Source organism: Lampetra fluviatilis, chromosome 10 (genome assembly GCF_964198595.1).
Source record: "Lampetra fluviatilis chromosome 10, kcLamFluv1.1, whole genome shotgun sequence".
Lineage (NCBI taxonomy): Eukaryota > Metazoa > Chordata > Hyperoartia > Petromyzontiformes > Petromyzontidae > Lampetra > Lampetra fluviatilis.
The window spans coordinates 13,114,249-13,137,926 of NC_136284.1; the positions used below are offsets into that span (position 1 = coordinate 13,114,249).

General features: G+C 43.6%; 2 protein-coding genes across 3 annotated transcripts in view; one reads left to right on the plus strand and one right to left on the minus strand.

The window, feature by feature from the left end:
• Positions 1-1,653: 1,653 nt before the first annotated feature.
• LOC144934594 (peptide YY-like) lies at positions 1,654-8,091 on the plus strand. The gene is made up of 4 exons (XM_078860573.1): positions 1,654-1,720; positions 3,442-3,620; positions 5,385-5,465; positions 6,788-8,091. Exons 2-4 carry the CDS (start codon positions 3,442-3,444, stop codon positions 6,789-6,791), a joined length of 264 nt encoding a protein of 87 aa, XP_078716699.1. The 5' UTR covers positions 1,654-1,720; the 3' UTR covers positions 6,792-8,091.
• Positions 8,092-20,118: 12,027 nt separating this feature from the next.
• The window catches only part of LOC144934595 (protein PALS2-like), a 221,460-nt gene continuing 217,900 nt past the window's right edge, over positions 20,119-23,678 (minus strand). For both annotated transcript variants that reach the window (XM_078860576.1, XM_078860574.1), the window contains exon 12: positions 20,119-23,462. In XM_078860576.1, coding sequence (XP_078716702.1) covers positions 23,286-23,462 — 177 coding nt within the window. In that variant the 3' untranslated portion in view covers positions 20,119-23,285. The remainder of the gene's footprint in view (positions 23,463-23,678) is intronic.

Here is a 23,678-nt window from a genome sequence, read left to right on the forward strand (position 1 = left end):
TGTATAAATATTCTCAGGTTTTTTCGGTAAAGTCACGTAGGTAAAAACATTAAAATTAATGAAAGTAAAATAAAACAAAACAAAAATAAAATTCACGACGTTTCGGAGGATTTTATTTTTGTTTTGTTTTGAATTTTATTTTTGTTTTGTTTTATTTTACTTTCATTAATTTTAATGTTTTTACCTACGTGACTTTACAGAAAAAACCTGAGAATATGAATCATTGCAGTCACGAAAGCTTCAAATCTAGAAAGAATGTATAAACATTTTGGAACATGTAAAATTCTGTTAACTTTCCTCTGTCCTTGTTTAGTGGACATCTGTCAAAAAGAACTTCATAGCGTATTGGATTCCCCCAGTATAACTAAATATTAAATTTAAAAAATGGTTGATGCATTTTTAAGGATTCCTAACATATTGTACATCTTTGCCCGAGCTCTATATACCATGCTCCCAGGTTTGACGGGATCAAACTTCTCATAATTGCATAAATATTAGCAGCTTTTAATTAAAGTTTACTTTATATATAAATTAATATAATAATTATACATACATTACCATATTCACAATTAACAGTCACTACATACATATATATTTGAAGCGGATTAACATCTCACGGCTAATTTAGAAAGTTACATATTTTCCATTGCGTGCATTATATATGCTGGGTTATGCTGAGTTGAATAAACTTAAAGAAATATTGTTCAGTGTGCAGTTTTTATGGGTTTCTATTTTACTCGTACTATTTAGCAGATGCATCCAAATTGACGATAACTTCCGATTCGAGATCCCATCTGTCCTCACCTGATTGTCATTGATGTTTTCACTTTTAGATAATACTTTATTAGATTGGGTATGTGTGAAAGAGAAGCAAAGGCATTACAACGCAATAAAATGTCAAAATCGATATCATCCAAATGACACCGTAATTTTAGATGATTCACAGCTTAAAACTAAACACCGTGTTAAAAAGCAAAAACGTAATCATTCTCTATGAAAACAATCAACTAAATCTAACCAACAAGAACTTTTTTAATACAACCAACTTTTTACAACCCTACATAGAACCCTTGAATAAGTCGGAATTGTTTATCTGAAACGTAAAACGCAAAGTTAACGACCTCTGAATGCATAAGACATATTCGCGTTGCGCGCAGAGGCACGTCAAGTATACATTCAAAGCGCATGACACGCGTATCATGTCTGGGGGGGGGGGGGCACCGCAAACACAAGTCGATGAAAAAGGCTCCCATTTCAACCGCTAATGCATAGGAAATATACCGACCCGGGCATCCGTGGCAGCGAAACCCGCCCGAGACGCTTCCTCGCGCCGCGCAAACAGCCTCCAAGGCCCCTTTGGCAGCCGCCAACCCCCCCCACCACCCCTCTCCGCCTCGCACGGGTTGGACGCAAAATGAACGATGAATAAAATAACGCTTCAGTGGTCCATGCTTAATAGAGTCGAGCGACGTTGGTAAACATCGTCGTGATGCGCGCTTAAGTGACCTGGCGCCGTGCTGCTGCTGAGTGGGGAGGGGAGGGGAGGGCTCTGGGTCGTGCGGAGCGCCGTTCGTGCGCTGCGTGGCGGCGTCTCTCGCTCTCGTGGCTGTCGTTCGCGTATAAAAGGGCGCTGTCCTGGGCTGATGGGGAGCAGACTGCAAGGAGCGCAGAACCGCGGACCGCTCACTTCCTCGCCACTTCTCCCAAACATACACCGAGGGTAAGGCGCTGCTGCAACGGGGCAAAGCGACAATTGTTACTTGGTGGTAACATTTACTGCCAATATGGAACACCCAAAGGTATTTGTATTATTTAGGCTGCCGGTCTTTGTTGGAAATTAGAACTTGAGAAACTTTTAAAGATGAGTTTTTTTTTTTTAACGTGGCATGTTTTGTTTATTGGTAAATATTTTAGTATTTCTTGCAAAATGTCTGAATTCGCTTTGAACACGGCGTGTTTTGGCCAAATCTCAGTGGTATAAAACGTTGGTCTTTACCGAAAGAACCAAAAATATAATATAAGTGCTCAATCGACGGTAGATTCTCAGATCACGGGGCTCCCATCATCGAAGTTAACAGCATTATCAATAACCTGTGTGCGTGCGTGTGTTTGCTTAACTTGAATGTGTAAGAGGTATAATTCGCTGCAGCTGAAAGTGGTTCATCGTGGCTTAATGGGACCACCTACGTCCATTCACGATAGCCCTTGAATGGCTTGAGCAATCCTGCTAGATAAACCAATGGCCTCCACACATCCTTGCAGCATTGCATTCTATGTTGACTTTTGCAGTTGGGGTCACGAAGAGTGGAGGGCATGTATCAAAGAACTATGAAGAGACACGATGGGCTTCTCGATGGTCAAATATGACATTTTCATTTGGAATATTTGAAATTTCAGAAAGGCTCCCACAACATTTGAAAATGAAATTGGGGTCTTCAGCCTTTGAAATCCAACGCATTGGCAGGATTGTTATTCGCACTTTTTTTTATCTTGCTTTGAAATAATTCTCATCGTATCATGAATGTGCAATCCATCGAGAAGGAGCCATTCATTCAGAGTCAACCTGCTGATATGTGGTGAGCAGCCAGAATTTAAGTGAACATGGAAATAAAAAGACTTTGGAGCTCACTCAGCTCTGACTCCCGGAGCATGTGTTCGATTCCTAGTCGTGCACGACCGTGCAACATGGTGTCTCAACCTATCAACGGGCCTACCTTAAGTCTATTCAAACTTAAATGAGTGCCTGATTTAGAGCGTGAATATCAACAATGTGGATACAAAGGTGGTTTGGCGCAGCGCTGGTCACATATCCTCCTTATGTGTCATGCTGACCTTGATAGATACTCGCTAACAGCACTTGCTAATGTATTATTTAATCCTAAATGAGGATTGTCATCTTTGTTTGTGTATATATATACATGCATATTATGATGCTTAAATTACATGGTGCTCATCGTGATATTATTAAACTAACCACATTTCAGTGTAAGCACATCATTTACAGTCGGGCAGTGCAGATATTTGAGAGTGCAAGAACGCGTGTGCGTGTGTGCTCACACGCAAGTGTGTGTGTGAGCACCCACTTGCGTGTGTGTCTGTCCACGCGAGCAGATTCCGGAGTGGTTAACGCACTGCGCTAAGAACCTGGTGACCCGAGCTTGATTCCCGCTCGCGGCCAACACCAGTGACAATTATCATAACGGGTCCTGGGCCTCCCCTTGGTTGACTCAGCCTCAAATGAGTACCTGGTGCGGTGTGTAAAATCCCCCCGCTCCCCCCACCTCGGGAGACAAAGGCGGCCGGGCGCGATGCTGGCCACCCACCCCCCCGTGTGCCGTTCCGACTTTTCTAGGTGCTCCTCGCTTTACAGCACTTTCCCCACGAGTATGTTAAGGCTATACGGGGGGGAGGACGTATTTGTCTGTGTGTGCGTGCGAGCAGATGCTGGTCCGCTGCTCCATGTTTGTGCTGCTGGTGGTGTGCACGGTGCTGTGCGCCAGCGCTCTGGCCACCGCCATGCCCCCCAAGCCGGACAACCCCTCCTCGGACGCCTCCCCAGAGGAGCTGTCCAAGTACATGTCGGCTGTGCGCAACTACATCAACCTCATCACCCGCCAGAGGTGCACAAAACCAACCAAAAAAAACAACGAGGTCCCCCCTATGTAGGTAGCCTTAACTGGCTGTTGGGGAAAGCGCTGGTAGCGAGCACCTTAGAAGTGCCGAGAAGTGCCTAAGAGTTGCCTAAAAGGTGCCTTAGAATTGCCGAGAGTTGCCTAAGAGGTGCCTAAGAGGTGCCTAAAAGGTGCCTAAGAGTTGCCTAAGAGTTGCCTAAAAGGTGCCTAAGAGTTGCCTAAGAGTTGCCTAAGAGTTGCCTAAGAGTTGCCTAAGAGTTGCCTAAGAGTTGCCGAGAGGTTCGCTCGTACTGCCATCCCCGTCCCTGTGTTCAGACACTCCTTGCTGGGTGATCTTCATCACCCAGCATTCACACGAAGATGTATCCGCGCCTCCGATTAGCCGCGGTTGGCTACGTACGGTGCGAAAGCAGTTCAACATCCACCACATTGTCAATTTTTGGATAAGTAAAAAAGATCAAACATAGGAAGACGTGCAGGTTATCGATCCGAAAATTTGACACCACATGAAGTGGTTTCACTTTTGTGCTTTATCCTTTCAGCGTATCGTTACGTGACGTCACTTTGACAATTAAATCCTGAAAAGAAAAGAAAAATATTCACCATTAAATATATGTTTTACTTATGGAGCTTAATGTTGAAAATTGTATTCATGTAGGTCATTTAGAAATGCATTTTCATCTATCATCCGTTTATTGGATAAACAATGACGGTTTTTACGTTTAGTACATTTACATTCGAATAAAAAAAAAAATCTTAATTTGGGCCTTGAAACATTATGAATCCAGATCCTCAAAAATTAAATCTAGAACTCATCGCTGCTGTCGGTACAATACTTACATTTGTTAACAAGGCCGCTGCGCTGATAACACTATGCAACACGATTTTTGTCCCTGGGTAGTAAGTGTTATTTTTAATTGCTTATGCCTAAAAAGTATAGAAAATGGCTATTATTCCCCACACACCCATTGTAATACAAAAATATTAAGTTTAGAGAATTCAATCGGGGGGAGGGGGGGGGGGAGATAGAGGGGTCCCAAGACATCTGGACCACCCTGCACCCGCTGTATTGCTTCCTGCATGCCACCTCCGAGCAGGGTTGATGATGGGGGCAGCGATGTGGCCAAGCGGTTGCACGTTCGCCGCTTGTTGCAGAGGTTCGTGGCTGGAATCTGTCAGGCTGCCCTGGTTATTACTGCGGGTGTGTTGAACGTAAAAACAATTCGTGGGCCGCGCGCGTCACGTAGGACGTTAATGATCCCGTGGCATGATTCGCAACGAGCAGGTCATTCGTGTGCTGGCGTCGTGATCGAAATTGCGATTACAGTACACATAGCACCATCAGCAGATGAAATCCATCTGTGAAACACTGATCCACTGTTCCTCCGCGATAGCCCCGAAAATACAATTATGGCGTGAATAAATGGACTCAATTATTATTACCGGTTTGTCTCAGTTGCGGTCCATCAGCCCTACATTCAGTTCACGAGATTATGCCAAGTGGAAGGTGAAAGTGGATGAAACAGACCGTGGCACAAGTCTAGGTTATTGTGTCATGGTGTTTGAAAAGCACACTTTAAAAATGTACACAAATGAACACCCCTCTGTGACCACTGACCTCCGAGCATTCATTGTGATTCCCAGTGGACTCTCACCTGCTTTAACATTGCGCTGAATGTGCATGCAATTGAATATACAATGTGTCAATAATAGGGCCTGATGTTGAGGCTGTGTGTCGGTGTGGTCTCGTAGGTATGGAAAGCGAACCGTGTCAGAGCCGTTGCTGCCCGCTTGGCTCTTTGAAGACGCAGCCGAGGACAGACTTGCATACAGGTGGCCTGAAGACAATCCCATATTTACTTGTGCATTTTACAACTTAAATTCACTCATTTTGAACGAACATTGTTAAGGGCAACAATCCCTGTCACGGGTTGCCACAGTTCAGCTCACAATCATACGACTGAAAGTTCAAATCTTGCTTGGGGGGGTTGACTTAACCCATCATCACCCAGGGGGTCAATAAAGTAGGTAATGTTTTGTAAAAATGAAACAGTAGTTTTCTTAAATTGGGACTGGCCCCCACCATGGTAATGTGGAATTTCCACCACTGGCTCAGGACCACCAACAGAGATGAGCGTGGATTCACTTTATGTTCCAACTTTGAGCTCACTAAAAAATTAAAAAAATTTTCATTGAAAAATTAACATCACTGTTAAATGCTGATTAATGGCATAACCACCTGTAAATTACGCAATTTTTGGGTATCAGCGCCAAAATGTGAACATTTTAATCGTTAATCGTTAAAAGTTCTGAAAAATCTCTTGTTTTAGAAAATTACTAGCGATGAACTTTTATTTTGGTCCTGAGGCTGTCATGTGTATGAGTTATAAAGGCATGTTCTTAGCCATATATTGCTCATGTTAAGTTGTCCTCGTATCCACCAACTTTTAATGAATAGACTTGTCGGCAGCATCCTGCTTGGACGTTGAGTCGTGTAATGGTCAGTTTGACTCCATCTCCCGATGTGGCAGTTGCAACAAAGGAACACTTTTCTTAAATGCTTCCCACCCCTGTCCACCAAGCAGCACAACACCGTCGATCGGCAGGTCATAATGTGGTGGGGTAAACTGCGGGTACTTCCCCCTCTTCCAAGATGGCAATGGAAGAGTAGGCCAATTGCCCTTGAAGAGCTGCTCTCTTGAGCACCATCCAAGTAGGGGCCCTTCCACCAGCAGTGTGTGTGAGCCAGGACTTGCAGGGCTGCATCTTGACCGAGCTTGCACGTGACCAGGGGCCTGCTTTGTGCCGCGATTTATTAAGGACCACCACTGTCTTCTTGGTTCTTTCGGTAAAGTGACGTAGAAGGGAAATAATAAAATAATAAAAATAAAACATCATAAAATAAAATAATTATGTTTTATTTTATTATTTCCCTTCTACGTGACTTTACCGAAAGAACCAAGAAGATGAATCCCTGCAGTCACGAAAGCTTTAAATCGAAATTTGATCACCACTGTCTCGTACTCATCACTGTGCATTGTGGCTTTTGAAACATCGATTTGTTTTTTTTACCGAATTCGAAAAGAAAAAAACTGGCTGTTATTGTTAGTTTGGTTGCCAACCCCTGAACCTGACTGTTGTTTTCTGCTTCACAGTTAAACAAGATGCCATTCGCAGGGTCTGGTGAGAAGGCACTCCCCTGCAAGAGGACACACCTTTCGAAGACTTCAGACGCTTGGAAACAGTTCCACACATGCCTCACACACACACGGGCAGACTTTTGGATAGAGTTATTTGTTAGCAGCTTATATGTTAATCTGTTTCAAATTTCATATCAGGCTTAACTGTGTCAATAAATGCTTGTGGAAAATCTCATTGCACTACATCGAAGACAATGCTTGCCTTTAGCGCAAAGTCTGCTAAGCATGCAAACACAAAAACACGCATGCATAGGTAAAGCATTAACATATGTAGTGTATTTCTGTCATCATGATCGAATAATCCTGAGCGAGATACATTTCAGATCTATATACTACAAATCGCAATAACATCACCTAACGCCATATGTTCCGAGACAGTCTGGCCAATTTGAGCATGCATCATGAACAATCATCACCAGGTCTATTCGTTTGTTACCATCAAACTATGGACCGTACACCATTGGAACTTCCTTTGCAGTAGCAAAATATGATAATTGGGTTTTTACCCTTTTATCTGGCAACAAAACTGACACCTTTTTTTTACAAGGAGTCATGCACCTTTTGGCGTCATCTGGTCCAACACCATGTGAGACTAGGCTCGAAGAAAAGCTGTCTCGGGTGTGGACCAATCAATTTCAAGGACAGTGCATACATTATCAGAGTTGTGTTTTTTGTTTGCATTCCGACCGCAGGTATTGTGGTCAATGCAAACATGACGCCTTGTAAAAAAGGTGTCAGTTTTGTTGCCAGATAGAAGGGTAAAAACCCAATTATCATATGGACCGTATAGTAAAAAAACACTGATCTGGAGGAATAGCAACACTACACGAACTCTTTTTCCTGGCTACATTGGCATTTAACTCCTGGACATATTGCTGCCATGGGCAAGAACATACTAGAATTAGTAGATAATGGTGTGCTGCGCTGTTTCAACGTACACATTAGCTGTGCTTTTACACACACATAGTGCAACACACAATACAACACCTCGATTCGCAATGCATCAACTCCCCCCATCTCGGTCCGAATCTCTACCCCTTGCCGCTGACGATTGTCTTTTAATGTATTTAATCTTTACTTTAACATAATCTCTACGTTTACCATAATCTATACTTTAACATAATCTGTATAATAATACGTAGAAGTTACAGTTCTCCTGCACATGAATGTCCTATGTCTCCTGAGATGTGACGTTGGTTTAATTAAGAGACGACTACCAGCCTGAGCTGTGATGAGACCACACTGGATGGAATCGTTTAATCTTGCCTGGTGTCGGACATTGTTCATTGTTTCACAGTAAATATTCTCCAAAGATTTTGCAATACACGCCTGTTTAAAGTCTGGCCTCTGCTTTGTTTAAAATGTGTCCAAAGAAATCGTATTATGCTCACGACAACGGTACAAATAGAAGAGACCGGGTGGTGTTAATGGGCATGACTTGCCAGGTGTGAACAGAAATTGATATTTGTTAGTCTAAATTAAATAGTCACTCAGCATCACCGCATTTAATTTGAAGTCTGCCCTTGTTAAGGTTCCCCGCTCCTAAGGCGGTAGTTTTCCATCCCGCAATACAAACCCGCCTGATCAGGTTTACCAATTGATAAACTTGCCTAGCAATGTGAATGCCATTTGAGCCGATGGAAGTTGCTATTCTTGATAAGTGAGTCTGAGTCGCTCGCATCTCCCAGTCGCATATACACGCCCGGTTGATATTGCCATTCAGCGGAGCTTTCAATGGAGTATATTCGATAATTCACATAGGTATGGTGAAATTGGTATGGGTCAGATATGAATTCTTCTACTTGGCAAAAGCAGCTTATATCTTCTACATGTGTAAATTTGACCACTTTTTGGCAGATATAATCAGAGCAATAACAACAATCGGGGTCTAATGTTATAACCGGGTTCGAACTCATCGAGGCGAAAGCCATCTCTTTTTCTTCAAGCGATAGAAATAAATACACTACGGTTTCTAATATGGAGAGTAAATACGATGCAGGATCGAAAACATGTCATAGTCACTGACGTTAAACAATTGGAAACCAAAAATGCTCAAGGAAAACAAATTAAAGTGTGGAATTATACGTGTATAAACAATTCAAAGCCAACATGGAAAATGTAGTGCTCCTATAATGCAGCTTACAATTGTAACAAAATTACAATGCAACCGAAAATAGCTATCAATTTAAGACGCAGCTACATGTTAAGAACGCAGTTTATTAACATAACTTGCATTCATATTGTCAAGAGTATTGACATTGTTTTGACGCCGCAGCGCTTCTTAAACATAAAGACAACGCTGCTGAGTGTTCAATAATCGGGTGCTCAATCGGTGTAAATATACACCCGATAAAGAGCATCTAAGCCACGTTTCAGAGCCGATGGTATAAATAAAAGTGAGATGCCTCCAGCGTTGATCTTTATATGGCAGGAGAGAAAAAAACCAATGCTTATTTTCAAGAAACAAAAATATTGGTAAATACAATCGGAGCAGAGTGCCGACCGCAAGCTCAAGTCTTCTTCAACAGCATTGCTACTCATCTTCTTGGTTCTTTCGGTAAAGTCACATAGAAGGGAAATAATACAATAATAAAAATAAAACATAATTAAATAAAATAATTCTCACGACATTTCGGCCACAACGCAAGCAGCCGTCCTCAGGTGAAGAACAGGGCTGTCGGAAAGACAGCGTCTGAACGCTATTCTACATTCACACTTCACGACACGAGATGCACATGTACAGGGTGGTCAGATGTCTTGTGACCCCCGCCCCGCCCCCCCCCCCCCCCATTTAATTCTCTAAAACTGAATATGGTTTAAGGAAGTTTTATTATATATTTTTAAAGAAGTGAATATGCAAAACATGTTAGGGGTCAAATTATTGGCAGGGGGGGGGTCACGTGGCATGTGGACCACCCTGTACGGATATACCCCTCGGCTTACGTCGGGGATGCGTTCCTGAAAGGCGCGACGACGTATATCGAAACGACGTCAATCGGAGCGGTTTACAGGGTACAGGGTGGGTGGTGGGAGGCGACAGACGACGTGGGTGTGGGGTGGGGCGACGTATATCGGGGTATTACTGTGTATGTAGATCACGGAGTTCAGAAACAGTTTTCATCACATTGATTGAGAGTGATGTCACGTTCTCCTCCGCTTAATTCAACGAGTGAAACGCGTTTAGGATACCGTGTGGATTGCTGCCGCGGTGTTAATGGTTTGCACACTGGACGTGCAAGCCAGAGGTGGCCAGTTCGATCTCCCGGCGTGGCAGTTAAAACAATGGTGCAATTACGTTTAATAAATCCTGCCACCTCTGTTCACCCAGCACTATAATTAGGTAGACCACAGTAGATCGGTAGGTGGCGTATGGTGGGGTAAAGCGTCGGTAATTTCACCTCTTCCAAGACGTCTAGCCAGCGTGGAAGAGTAGGCCAAAACACCATCCAGAGAGGCTCTCTAGAGCTGCCTCTAGTGGAGGACCTTCTGCCAGCAGTGGCTTGACCGAGCAATTGCAAGGCTGCGCCTTGACGTTGGATGCTGCATGTTGGTGATGAACCCGACGTGAAACATTACAGACCCATACGTCTCTTAACGGATGTGTGCGATGATCATTGGTGACAGAATAATGGCAAATGTCGAGGCCAACCAGCTTGCATGAGTGTTTCTCTACCATTGACCACATATATACAAGACTATCAAATTATGGAAAAATACCACTTTTATCTTGCCTTTGTCGACAATAAAAAAGCCATTTCAATAAGCTGGAAATTGATGCCACTCATCCAAGCTTTCACAAACCAAGTTCGAAACAAACACAACATTTCTATACAAACCATTTACACAAATGGAACAGCCACGCTGAGACTGCATGCGTATTTAATGGAATAATACTTGTCGCATGCAGAGAATTCCTTTGGGAAAGATGTTTTTTTTATTATGTTGAGCTTCTGGTGATTTTACAAATGTGGTACATTGTTATTGCGGGCTCTGCCACTAGGTGGTGATATTTCTTCAGTTTCAGACCTCCTGTATTCATACATTGAAGTTCACATCACTAAATTGCCACCTCTGCACGAGCAACATAACAAGCCGACGGTCGAAGGATCCGCAATGCGCCTGCCCTCCTCACATCTCGCAAGCTGAGCATGGTCGAGCCTGGATAGTGGTCGCATGCGCAAACACCATGCACAGTAAACCGTCATAGACGGTGAGGCTACATTGTGCACAACGACCTGCACCGGCATGTCAAAGGCATTTACAATGAACGGTCTACACAGCATGGCAACATATATTACGTTAGGATATAATAGAACAAACAAGCAATTGTCTACCCGTTAATTATCGTAAACCGGTGAATACAGAAAACACATGTTGTTCATGTACACATTTCGCCTAAAAAAGTCTTGCAGAGATATCTTACCACAGAAATATTTTTACACGCAATAAAAAAAAAAATATTGTACCGTGTATGACACACGCAGTATTTTAATTAGAAATGTATATGTAACACGCAGTAAATATATATATTCGTTTTTCTAAATCTACCACAGCATGTGTCCTCAGGTGCTAATTAGAGTCGATTGCTAACGACGAGTCCACACACGACGGGGAAAGTGCCGCGTGGGATCGCGACCGGGGCGACAGTTCTCCATCCGGGCACGATGGCGGTGCTGAGTTTCTACTCAACTGGACTATCTGTGTGTTGCACAGCACTGCCATTGGAGTTCCTAATTAATTTCGCTATCCGATGACAAGTCGGTAGAAGCAACTCCATTTACCAACACCCCTGTTTCTCAAAGCTGCGTCGGCAGGTCTGCAGAGCGGGTAACACTGTGGGGATTCTAGATTTGAAGCTTTCGTGACTGCAAGGATTCATACTCTTAGGTTTTTTTCGGTAAAGTCACGTAGGTAAAATAACTAATAAAAATAAATAATATAAATAATATAAAAAAAAAGTAAAAAATATGATAATTGGTTCTTTACCCTTCTATCTGGCAACAAAACTGACACCTTTTTACAAGGAGTCATGTTTGCATAGACCGCAATACATGCAGTCATAAATACAAACAAACTGCAGGTATTGCGGTCTATGCAAACATGACTCCTTGTAAAAAGGTGTCAGTTTTGTTGCCAGATAGAAGGGTAAAGAACCAATTATCATATTTTTACTGGCAAATGAGGTCCCCATAGTGTAGAAGTAAAAAATATTTAATTAAAAAAATTATTTAATTTCTATTATTTCTATTATTTATTTTTATTATTTATTTTTACCTACGTGACTTTACCGAAAAAACCTAAAGAGTATGAACACTGTGGGGAAACCATCACCATTGGGTCCCTCCTCCCAGCGGCCTTGTCGGACTCCACTGAGCATCGCTCAAAGCCACATTCACTCTGGAATCTCTTGACCTCGCCTCCCATGAATCACTTGAACCCTTCCCCATCCCCTGCGTAAATCGAGCACTTCTACAAATCTCCAAACCACTTTAACGCAATTTGAATGCCTCGCATTGTCCGCCCGCTGGCGTCTCTTGTATTCTCGACGGGGTGTGGGGGGAGGAGGGTGATCCAGGAATCTCTGCTGCCGACAGCCCAGAGGTCGCAAACGGGTTTTGATTCCTTACCCGTACCCGTACCCGGCCGCACCAGGGTCGCAAACGGGTACCCGTACCCTACCCGATACCCGGCTACCCGTACCCGGCCTGGTATCGGGTAGGGTACGGGTATCGGGTACCCGATTGCGACCTCTGGGATGAAGCCATGTTGCAGGCGCGGGTGGGTTGATTCTAGGAACTTGAATTGTGAGAAGAGACAAGACGTTGGGAAATGAGTGACAAACAGTTACTCACCAGTGACTCACGGCCTACCTGTACCCGTACCCGGCCGCACCAGGGTCGCAAACGGGTACCCGTACCCGGCCGGGTACGGGTAGCCGGGTATCGGGTAGGGTACGGGTATCGGGTACCCGGTGGCGACCTCTGCGACAGCCCGACTCGGTGTCGACGGGTGGCTCCTGTGCCGAGTTGGCTCCGTGTCACTGGCATCTCGGCGAGCCATCGGCGAGCAACACGTGAGACCGTTTGTGTTTTTGGCACAAAAGAGTTAAAGTGTTATACCGATAAATAAAAACAACATCGTAATGCTAATGAAGTGTAATAAAGGTTTTTGGGTGAGATCGCGTGAGTATAAATGTGTCGTAGCCCTCCACCCGCCGACAGCCACTTAGCAAGGGATTTGTCACGTGTAAAAATGCCAATTAGTTACTACATCAGCACATCGGTGTGTTGGTGAGTAAATTCACAACATTTACAATTTGAATACGGCGAAGTTTCGCTGCTAATTACATCATCCAGCATCATCGGGCGATTTGCCAGAAGAGTGAAGCGATCCACCTGCTGCCAAGCCGTAAATAGAGCAGCAGGGTGACGTCACCACTGTGAACCCACTAAAATAAACCTTTATGAACAATACTGGTCGCGACAGCCTGCAGCGTGTTAAACTCAATGAAGTGTGCGCGTACGTCTTTCGAACCGGTGCGGGGGACGGACAACAAACGAGACACAACAACACGCATTTCTCGAGAGACATGAGTTTTCAATCGATATTTAAAAGTGCATACGGCCCCAGTGGCTTCCCAATATCGGAAGGGAAAAAATGATAACAAAAGCCTCCTCCTGATCACAGGTTAACCTCTGACCCCAGGCTGGCATGCTCATGCCTCACATGTGTCGTGGCTCACTATGGATGGTTTACCGCACCAGACATAGAAGCTTATACTGGTAGGAACCTCCTGGTTACACCAGCCCACAGGGGATTATTGTGTCCGTCCGTCCGTTGTGCAGGGAGGGGCTGGGTGGGGAGGGTGGGGCTGGGTGGGGAGGCTGGGTGGGGAGGGTGGGGCTGGGTGGGGGGTGGGAGGGGTGGGGCTGGGTGGGGAGGGGCTGGGTGGGGAGGGTGGGGAGGGGCTGGGTGAGGAGGGGCTAGGGTGGGGAGGGGAGGGTGGGGAGGGGCTAGGTGGGGAGGGTGGGGCCGGGTGGGGAGGGGAGGGTGGGGAGGGGCTGGGTGGGGAGGGTGGGTAGAGGGGCTGGGTGGGGAGGGGCTGGGAGGGGCTGGTCACCCCGTGGTGCCCTTATAACACTCAACGTTTAACCTACTCACGCCGGCTTGTGCCCGCCCTCACAGTCGGGGATATTTGCGGAATACACCACGCCGCCGTTGATCCTGGCCATTGACCGAGCAACCCAACGTTGCTACCAGCAGGTTTGTGTACCTCCCCAACCCATTGATGGAGGTGGCAGGGATGAAGAACAGCAGCAGGTTGCAACTGGGTACTTGAAATCTGAGGCCCGCCCCTCCGATTAGCACGGCTGACGAAGTACGATGCGTAACAAGTTCAACGCAGATACGTCCGTGATAATTTTCGCTCATTAAAATTTAACCTCAAGGCGGGACCCCGGGGTCCCGAATAAACGGAAGTCAAAATCGTAATTAATTTTCATTTATATTCTTGGTTCTTTCGGTAGTCACGTAGAAGGAAAGTAATAAAATAATAAATATTAAAAATATGAAATTGATTATTTTATTATTTCCTTTCTACGTCACTTTACCGAAAGAACCAAGAATATGAATCCCTGCAGTCACGAAAGCTTTAAATCAAAATTAAATTTTAATTTATTTTTTGGCGACTCCGTCCCAACGCGCACATCAACGCCGCGACCCACCTGGCGCAGATCGTTCTGTTCTCACGTCATGTCGTCCAAGCGCAGCCGCGAGGACGAATTCGCAGAAGAAACAAAACTTTGATGAGCGCATCGTGTAGAGCTCGTCGAGAGGAACAGATCGCCGTGTCGTTCGCCTTCAACAGACATAGAATGACGTCGCAACGCAGTTCACGCGAGAGCCGGGGGCTGATGGGGGACCCCAGTCCCGCCATGACAGTCATTAATGTCCAGAAGAAATGCTGATTCTGGATACTGTACTCATGCACTGTTCTGTGCAGTTATGTGTTTTATAAAGTGCCCCATAATAACCGGAATGCATGTGTGAATGTGTAATTATTTATTGTATAAAACGCCCCATAATCGCTATGAGGCATGTCTGCACGGAACACGTTTCTTCATATTTAGCAAAAGAAAGTGCAATTTTTTTTAATCAATTCCACCCAAAACAATAAATAATATGTATTAATAAAAACACAAAAAACGACACCTTTGAAAAATTCACAACACACGGTTCGATAAATTATAAAAGTTTTTTTTTTCTTCCTTTCTTTAATGTCATTGTGGCACAGTCATAGCAAACTAAACACGCACATCAGCTTTTAGTGTCCAACATTTCATTAACATTCACAGAACAATCTCACGTCCATTTATTAATAACACATTTCCACCTGCTTAAAATGTACAACGTAAGCAAACATATGTGAATCTCGCGTAGAAATGTATGCTGCAGGAACAGTTTTCTAATAACCCTTACACAACGGCCCACATCTAGAATGCATTCAAGTGAATTCAAATGGCATGGATTTCCAGCATACATAAGACAATTAAATGAGTTGTACGAGGATGTAAACAATAACATAGCACTAGACTCAAAGCTAGTGTCAAAGACAATATCTTTCTTATAAAGAACAGTCTTATTTTAGATGTATTTTCTTTTGAACATCGACTTAATCACAGCTCATGATGATTAAATAATATATATTTAAAAAAAAACACGTTACAGCATATGTACAGGTCCGTTGAGATCTAAGACCACCGCACACTCCCTACGCGTTACACAGCACCACTCATGAACCCCATACATAACCGAAAGACCCAGAGAGTATGAACCCCATACATGTACAAACCTACACGTAAAAGCTAAAGGTGCAGCCCTGCAATTCCTTGCACACGCCACTGATGGTGGAAGGGACTCCACTAAAAAGACTCCCTCGTGAGCCCCCTCTCTCAAGAGCGGTTTTGCCATTCTAACTGGCCTTCCCTTTTGTGTGTACGTTGAACTTCTTTCGTAGCCAGCTGTGATAATCAACAAGCGACCTGCCATTCAACCGTGCAGTGCCCATTTATATTGCCGGGTGGACAGAGGGGGCCGGGAGGGGGGGAGGCTTTTAAAAAGATTGCCCATTGTTTCAACTACTCGGGGACTCGAGATCAGGAATCACTTTCTCATGTTAAGCGGGTTGATGTTCTCAGCCCAAGTCACAAGGGAATTAACTAAATATATCTCATTGTACAAGTTCGTTTATGCATTCAAATCAGTCTAACCATGCAAGACACCAATGCAATGTTCACAGACGACGAACGCATAGTTGAATATTGTGGTAAGATAGCTCCTTAAAGGCCATCAAATAATCCACTATGTCACTCCTGGTCAATATTCAAATGTGACGTGTGACTTGTCATGGAGTTCAAGTAAAATAAAATTCCACTTAACATTAGCGTGAGACTAAAAGAACACCGAAGGAACATTAAATGATCTCAAACACAGCTGTCAGCAGTGGCAGAACATGCTTGCCAACAAGGACACTCAATTGATTGTGATACCGTTGAACTGTTATGCAAAACGAATTATTACTGACCAAGACTAATTAGAGAATCCATCGAAATTTTGAAAAATACAAATAATTTTTACCGCTCTGATAGCTACAGACTTAGCGCAGCCTGTAAGCGTATTATGAAGTAATACACAATACATATTGCATTTCTTTATAGAGGAATCACATACTAATTAACTGATTACTAATCTATTATATAATTACAATACCCCCCGACCTCCACCTGTAATCTCGAATCCTGATGGGATTCAACAACAATTATGACGTCATCCTGCACTATTTAAGACCGGAAGCAGGTGGATGGCTTCACTATTCTGGCAAATCGCCCGAAGATGCTGGATGTAATTACCAGAGGTGGGACAAAGTCATTGTTATGCAAGTCCAAGTCGAGTCGCAAGTCATCAAATTCATGACTCGAGTCTGACTCGAGTCCAAGTCACATGACTCGAGTCCACACCTCTGGTAATTACCAGCGAAACGTCACGCTACTCAAATTCTAAATGTTGTGGATTCACTCTTCAAACACACCGTTGGGCTGAAGAAGTAACTAATTAGCGTTTTGTGAACGTGACACATTTTTTACTAATTGGCTGTGTCTGATGGTGGAGGGTTGCGACACATTTATAATGACGCGATCTAACTCAAAAACCTTTATTCTTGGCAAATATACACGTTGGACTTGCCCTGCAAGGAAACTGGAGTGCGTGGAGAACACATCCCAAAATGTGAAGAACAGTGTTCCAATTCTGCACAGACAGGTCAACGACTTGTTCCCATAGGTACCTTACTGCCACGCATGTTGGTGTCTTATGTATGTTGAACTTTTTTCGCACCGTACGTCGCCAACCATCTGTTTGTGACTCACCAATCCCACCTCCAAGGCTCGAAATTACAGCCACGCATCGCCACCTCATCCGGCCATTTATTTGACCATCAATTTTAAATATTGGTGAATTGCATTGTCACGAAATTGTCAACAGTGGCAAATTATGTCTAGAGGAGGTGGCTAATGTCTAATTCACGGCTGAACGGCGACCGGAGTGACTCCCAGAGGTGGGACAAAGTCATTGTTATGCAAGTCCAAGTCGAGTCGCAAGTCATCAAATTCATGACTCGAGTCTGACTCGAGTCCAAGTCACATGACTCGAGTCCACATCTCATAGGTGGGACAAAGTCATTGTTATGCAAGTCCAAGTCGAGTCGCAAGTCATCAAATTCATGACTCGAGTCTGACTCGAGTCCAAGTCACATGACTCGAGTCCACATCTCATAGGTGGGACAAAGTCATTGTTATGCAAGTCCAAGTCGAGTCGCAAGTCATCAAATTCATGACTCGAGTCTGACTCGAGTCCAAGTCACATGACTCGAGTCCACACCTCTGGTGACTCCACTTATGCTGGAGTGCCTCTTCGACAAGGTGAACACCTGTACTTACTGTTGTTCGTGTCTTCCTTCACAGTAAGTTAATAAATGTGGTAGATTACTCATGTAATTATAACGACGATGAAATATGACAATTCGCGCATTTTAAACATGCAAGGGCCCAGTTAATACAAGCCACTGTTACGTCGTTCATACTTTCACTTGTTCGTCCTACTCCATCGGTCATGTGGAGAAAAAAAAATAATGTACATTTATCAAATACAAAAAAAAATCACAGTTTATCATGTGCACACAGGCAGTGAGTACACAATCGTCGAGAAGCAAAGTTTTCCATTGAGGCCTCGCTGTTCAGAAATCAATCTCGCACGTGCGCCAATGTCGCGGTTACAACGTAGACGGGAACGTCAGTGGCCGCCTACTCTTTTTAAAATTACAATCGGCCAACTCTGGGGGGCCTCACCTACTCGTGCATTTATTTTAATTTTTAACACGGAACAATTTCTGAACAAGATGCAATTCCGAAAGGTATATGGAATTATACATTAAAAAATAACATTTTCAAAACCAGTTCAATCGTATAACATTTGTGATTATGTATCAGTGTGTCCCTGTTCAAGTGAGTGATGGGGCGGCGCTTATCTCTCTTGACGGCTTCGCGCGTCTGTTTTGTACGACGAGGGGCAGTTAGTCAAAGGGAACCGTATTCTTTATACATCCGCGTAGGTGTTTTGCGGTTGTGATGTGTGGCTCTCTGATGCGCTGCAGTGCCTTTGTGCTGTTGACTCCACGTGCTGAGATTTTTGCGGCAGGCCGCCTCGACCACTGTGTGTTTTTTTCCAGGTGTAGTTGTCGAGCAAGCTCCCGGCTTCTGCAGCTCCAAGCACATGGAGCGAAACGTCGGACATCATGCCAAACAACACTTGAGTGTCGCAACCCGAAAGCACTATACCACATGTGTTGATTTCCCACAATTGGTGCAGATTATTTAAAGTTTCAGAGGAATAATGGGCTTGGGTGCTTTTTTGCTGTTGTGTTGGAAATGGGATGTACTCTTTAATTTAAAGAAACAACACCGTCGTTTTAAACTCGTGCAAGAATAAAAAGTGAAATATGTTTGCGATCTACGAAATTAATTAAATGTATTGCTTAGTTGTTTCAAAAACAAGAGCAAGAATTTGTCAGATTGAATGTGGTAATATCACATTATTGGACAGCCGATGATGACACTCCTAAGTTGCAGGGTTTGGAATCCTACAGTAGAACTTAACACATTAGAAACCCTCACGCACGCACACGCTAATTCTACATACATTACACATTGACATGTAAGTGTACAGCACTTCCAAAACCAATAACATCTGTAAAATATTATTTACACCTCTTTTTAAATAAGCAAGGGAGAGTCATGTACCTATCACAAGTGGATCTAAATTCGGGAGGGATTCATGGATGTGTGAACAGCTTTGGTGAATACTCTTTGGTTCTTTCGGTAAAGTCACGTAGATGAAAAATAATCATAATAATAAAATGAAAATAACTACATTAAATCACGACGTTTCGGAGGCAACACACAATTACATTCACTACAGTAATTTTGCTGTGGCTGTTCCACCTGATGACGGAAGCTTGTATTGCCTCCGAAACGTCGTGATTTAATTTAGTTATTTTCATTTTTTTTTCATCTACGTGACTTTACCGAAAGAACCAAAAGAGTATGGATCCTTGCAGTCACGAAAACTTCAAATCTAGAAGCATTGGTGAAGTTTATGCACAGTGTGTATTCTGCCGTTTACACATTTAAAAAAATCAGTTTTAGTCCAACACATAATGATTTGTTAAATATCAACGTAACAATTCATTTCAGATATCCCGATGTTTTGCCTCGGATCAAAATACTGACAATAGCAGAGCACATTGTTGATATGGTATTGTAGTTTCATAAATATATCACTTTGTGTGGGCTTTAAAATGATAAATATACATGTTAATTTAATCATGTTTATAGTGTAGATGAAACGTTTGAAATCATTGCTGTATTAGCAACTACGAATTGTGTATGAAAACAATAAAAGTGAAATTCAAGGCTAAGCCAAGTGGAAAAACTACCAGCTGAAGTAAAAAAAAAACCGATGAACCTCGAATTTGCCAAAACGTTTTTTAGGGCGCAACAATGTGGAATATGTAATTCTATAAAGTAATGCAACACTAAATAGACATTAATCTGTTATGTTGCTAACAAGTAAAATGAAGTCTTGTTTTCAGTCAAAGTCGTTCAGGCCAATATTCCAGCAGGAATTGTAAAAGCAGGCAAGGCCTCGATGGGTTTCGATCTGCGGGACTCATCATCAGCTGTTCATAAAAAAACAGCAGTGTTGTCTTTTGTGTTGCAAATCCTCTGGGAAGGCCTTTTCGTAGGTAAACATAATTGTCGTTATTTTATTTTATGGCGATAAACCCTATGTCATTATTTTGTTATCTGCAAATCATCAAAAGGGTCCAATGTAGGTTTGCTTTTTTTCTTACGCAGCAAAATTCTGTACATCACTCGTGAAAATAAAGACTACGTATAATCTGATCTCCTTTGCAACAAAGACTTGTAGGCTCATTGCCATCTTGTGTGTTTATACTGTCGTATATTTACTATACAATTCTTTTTTTAACCTTCATTAAAAACAAATTTCTTGAGGACTGATTTTTGTGTCTAGTTTGTTGTCTTTTCCCTGCACCTCCGATTAGCATGGTTGGCTACGTACGGTGTGAAAGAAGTTCAATATACATTAAAAGATTACTCATGCCAGGCATGTTTACGATATTCCAAGGTAGTAGGCGATTTAGTCCCCTCACAGTTGAATCGTTCCGAAGCCCAACAAACATTTATGCGTTAACACGGGGCTTCAAGACACGCAAGTCCGTATGACCTTTCGAGCCTCATTTTCAAAAGTCTTTGCCTTTGCAAGTGACGAGGATGGCACAGGGCGACGTGCTGCCAAATATCCTTAGCGGAGTATTGATGTTTGCACAATGTGCTCCGTGACAAGGAGGTGTGTCAGCCCTACCTCATACAAATTTGTTAATTTCATTGCATCGAACAATGTCAAAAATTTACATTCTCATAAATTACAATTTATATGATGCCGTGCTACTTAATTTATGCAATTGCTCCGATGCGATAAATCGGTTTCCTTGCTCATAGAAGGTCCCTCACTTTGAAATGCAAAATATTCATTGTGGGTAAAATATATATTGAAAAAAAAAATCATATTTGACAGTGTCAAAAATAATCATTCACACGCACCCTGGGAGCCAGATATTTCCTGGGATGGCTCCGCTCATATCAGACAGGCGTGTGACAATGATTTCTCGTCCCTTTCAGGATGGCATGCAGATTACCCTGGAGGGAGATTTTTTCTCTCCATTCGACACGTTCGTTGTGCGCGCGGAATTTGCGCATAAAATCCTCGGTAACCCTGCCGAGCGATGAACGATCGTTACCGTGCCGCCTTGGTTGACATTTCGCGCGGCTTTCGCAGATGTTACTGTTCGCTCAGAGCTCTGACATAAAACTCTATAACGGATTTATAAAGTTCATTCTTTTGGATTTGTTTATTTACTATGGTGGGAAAGGCACTGTCACACCTCCTTACACTGCGCTTATGAAGCAAAGACAAAGATCCCCCGTATAGGCTTAACATACTGTTGGGGCAAGTGCTGTTAGCGAGAATCTATTAAAGACGGTATCACATAAGTGATGGCGTGGCCAGGATGATGCTTAGATGCCCGTGTCTCCCCTACGGCCATGTTTAGACTCCAGTTTTAGGCTGACCTGACTTAAGGGAGGCCGCTGCCAGGATAGATACTTACAAGATCGACTCCACATTTTTTTCACTTGTGTGCATGACCAGGAACTAATAATAGTGGGCAGCCAGGGGTAGCAACGCAATATATCAAACAACCATCACTGCTCCAGATATGTGCCAAATTCACTTTGAGGCCACGTAAAATGTCTCAGGCTCCCTGGCAGGAGGCCCCAGGATTGACTCAGTTGTTGGGTTGTACGTGTGTAGAACTTCTTTCGCACCGTACGTAGCCAACCGTGATAATCAGAGGTGCGGTGGAAGGACAACGAACTGACTGACTGAAATGACCGGCAGATGCACTGTCTGTGTTTCGCACTGTCTACCTTTTGCCGTGTTGTATACCGTTTTAGACATACACACGTGCATATATGCACGCACACACAAAGACAAAGACCACCCGTATAGCCCTTTCAGGTCTTATCAGGCTATTGGGGAAAGTGCTGTTAGCGAGCACCTATCAAGGATGGCACGTCACAGGAGGGGTTACGTGGCCAGCATCGCGCCTGGTCACCTTTGTTTCCCTCGAGACGATGTTTACACATCAGACCAGGTACTTATTTGAGGCTGAATCGACCTCGGGGAGGCCCAGGACTGGTTCAGATAATCGTCCTTGGTGTTGGCCGTGAGAAAGAATCGAACGCGGGCCACACGGTTTGTCGAACAGTGCGCTAGCCACTGCACTACCGCACGCACACACGCACGCACGAAGACATGTATACATACATTTTCAAATTATATACAGCACACACACATTATTTGTAATTTAGTAACTACTATGATGAATTTATCTGTCGTTGGTCTATAAGATCTGCCTTCAACTAAGTCTAAAAATATGTTGTGCTCTCTTAAAACCTGTTGAGAATATCTGGACCCACTATATCCACTTTTTAAATGTTCCCATAATAGTGTACAGACAGTTTTCCTTCATCCTCATTCTGATGTATATTGTCTGTGGTCAGGAGTTAAGCCCGATTAAAGTTACGTTAATAATTCGTTTTCTCATCACAGGTCTCAATGCAATTAATACTTCCTAAGAAAGCATCTCGAGAGTGTTACTGTTAACATTTTCCTCAAGAAATGTTTAGCATCCCAAAAGGGGAGGAAAAAATGCATTAAATACACAATGGCGTTTGAAATCCGTGAGCCACGTGGTGATGAGAGGCAGACGGGGCAATACTGCAATGCCTACAACCATGAGGGCTAATTTATGAATGCCAGCATATTTTTCAAGTTCCCTTATCGGCCCCCTAGCCTGGCCACTTTGCAGCCACACAACAGATCTAACGTTTACTGGATTATGCCACACACACAACGGCAGATGCACCCATGCAAAGTCCAATATTCTTGGATCACAAACAGAGGGCTAGGTTCCAGTAGTGGCCGCACGCCTTCCTTGATGCCCAGATCGTCCCGGATTATCCCGACCAAGTCTGCAATCGGCATTCAAAAGAAAATATTCTTTTCCACCCTCTAACCCCATCGCCATCGAGGATCTTTCACATCTGTTCAGCTGAAGACATCTCTCCATCCACCCTCTCGCCATGCCCGACCGCGCACACTTCAGACGTTGGCGTCAGTTCTCCTCCGATTTAAAAAATAAAAAAAGGGAAGGAAATTTTGTTAAAAAATCCTGACTTTGCCACGAGTGCTGCTGTCAGTAGACCCAACTGATGGGCACCCACTGGGGCTCCTTGCCAAGCCCTTCCAGGGCAGCTCTCAGCTTGGCGAATGCCACATCCATGTTGTTGTTGACTATCTTCAAGTCAAAGAAGTGACTGTAGGCTCGCTGGATGCGCACACTCTCGTCCACCGTCTTCTTGAGGTCCGTGTCCTGCACAGCTCAGAACGGGAGAATGAAAATGTCACGTGCGTAGGGCATCTTGTCGCTGGGAATGCAGGGTCGTCCTGTTCAATGGCACTCGTGTCATTTTAAGTCCCTGGAAATTCCAATTTCCAACAGCAGCTCGCAATCCCTCTTTAGGATGACCACTGTTGACTTTCCACAAATTGGAAGAGATTTAGTTATTTATTGACGGTGTATGTATGT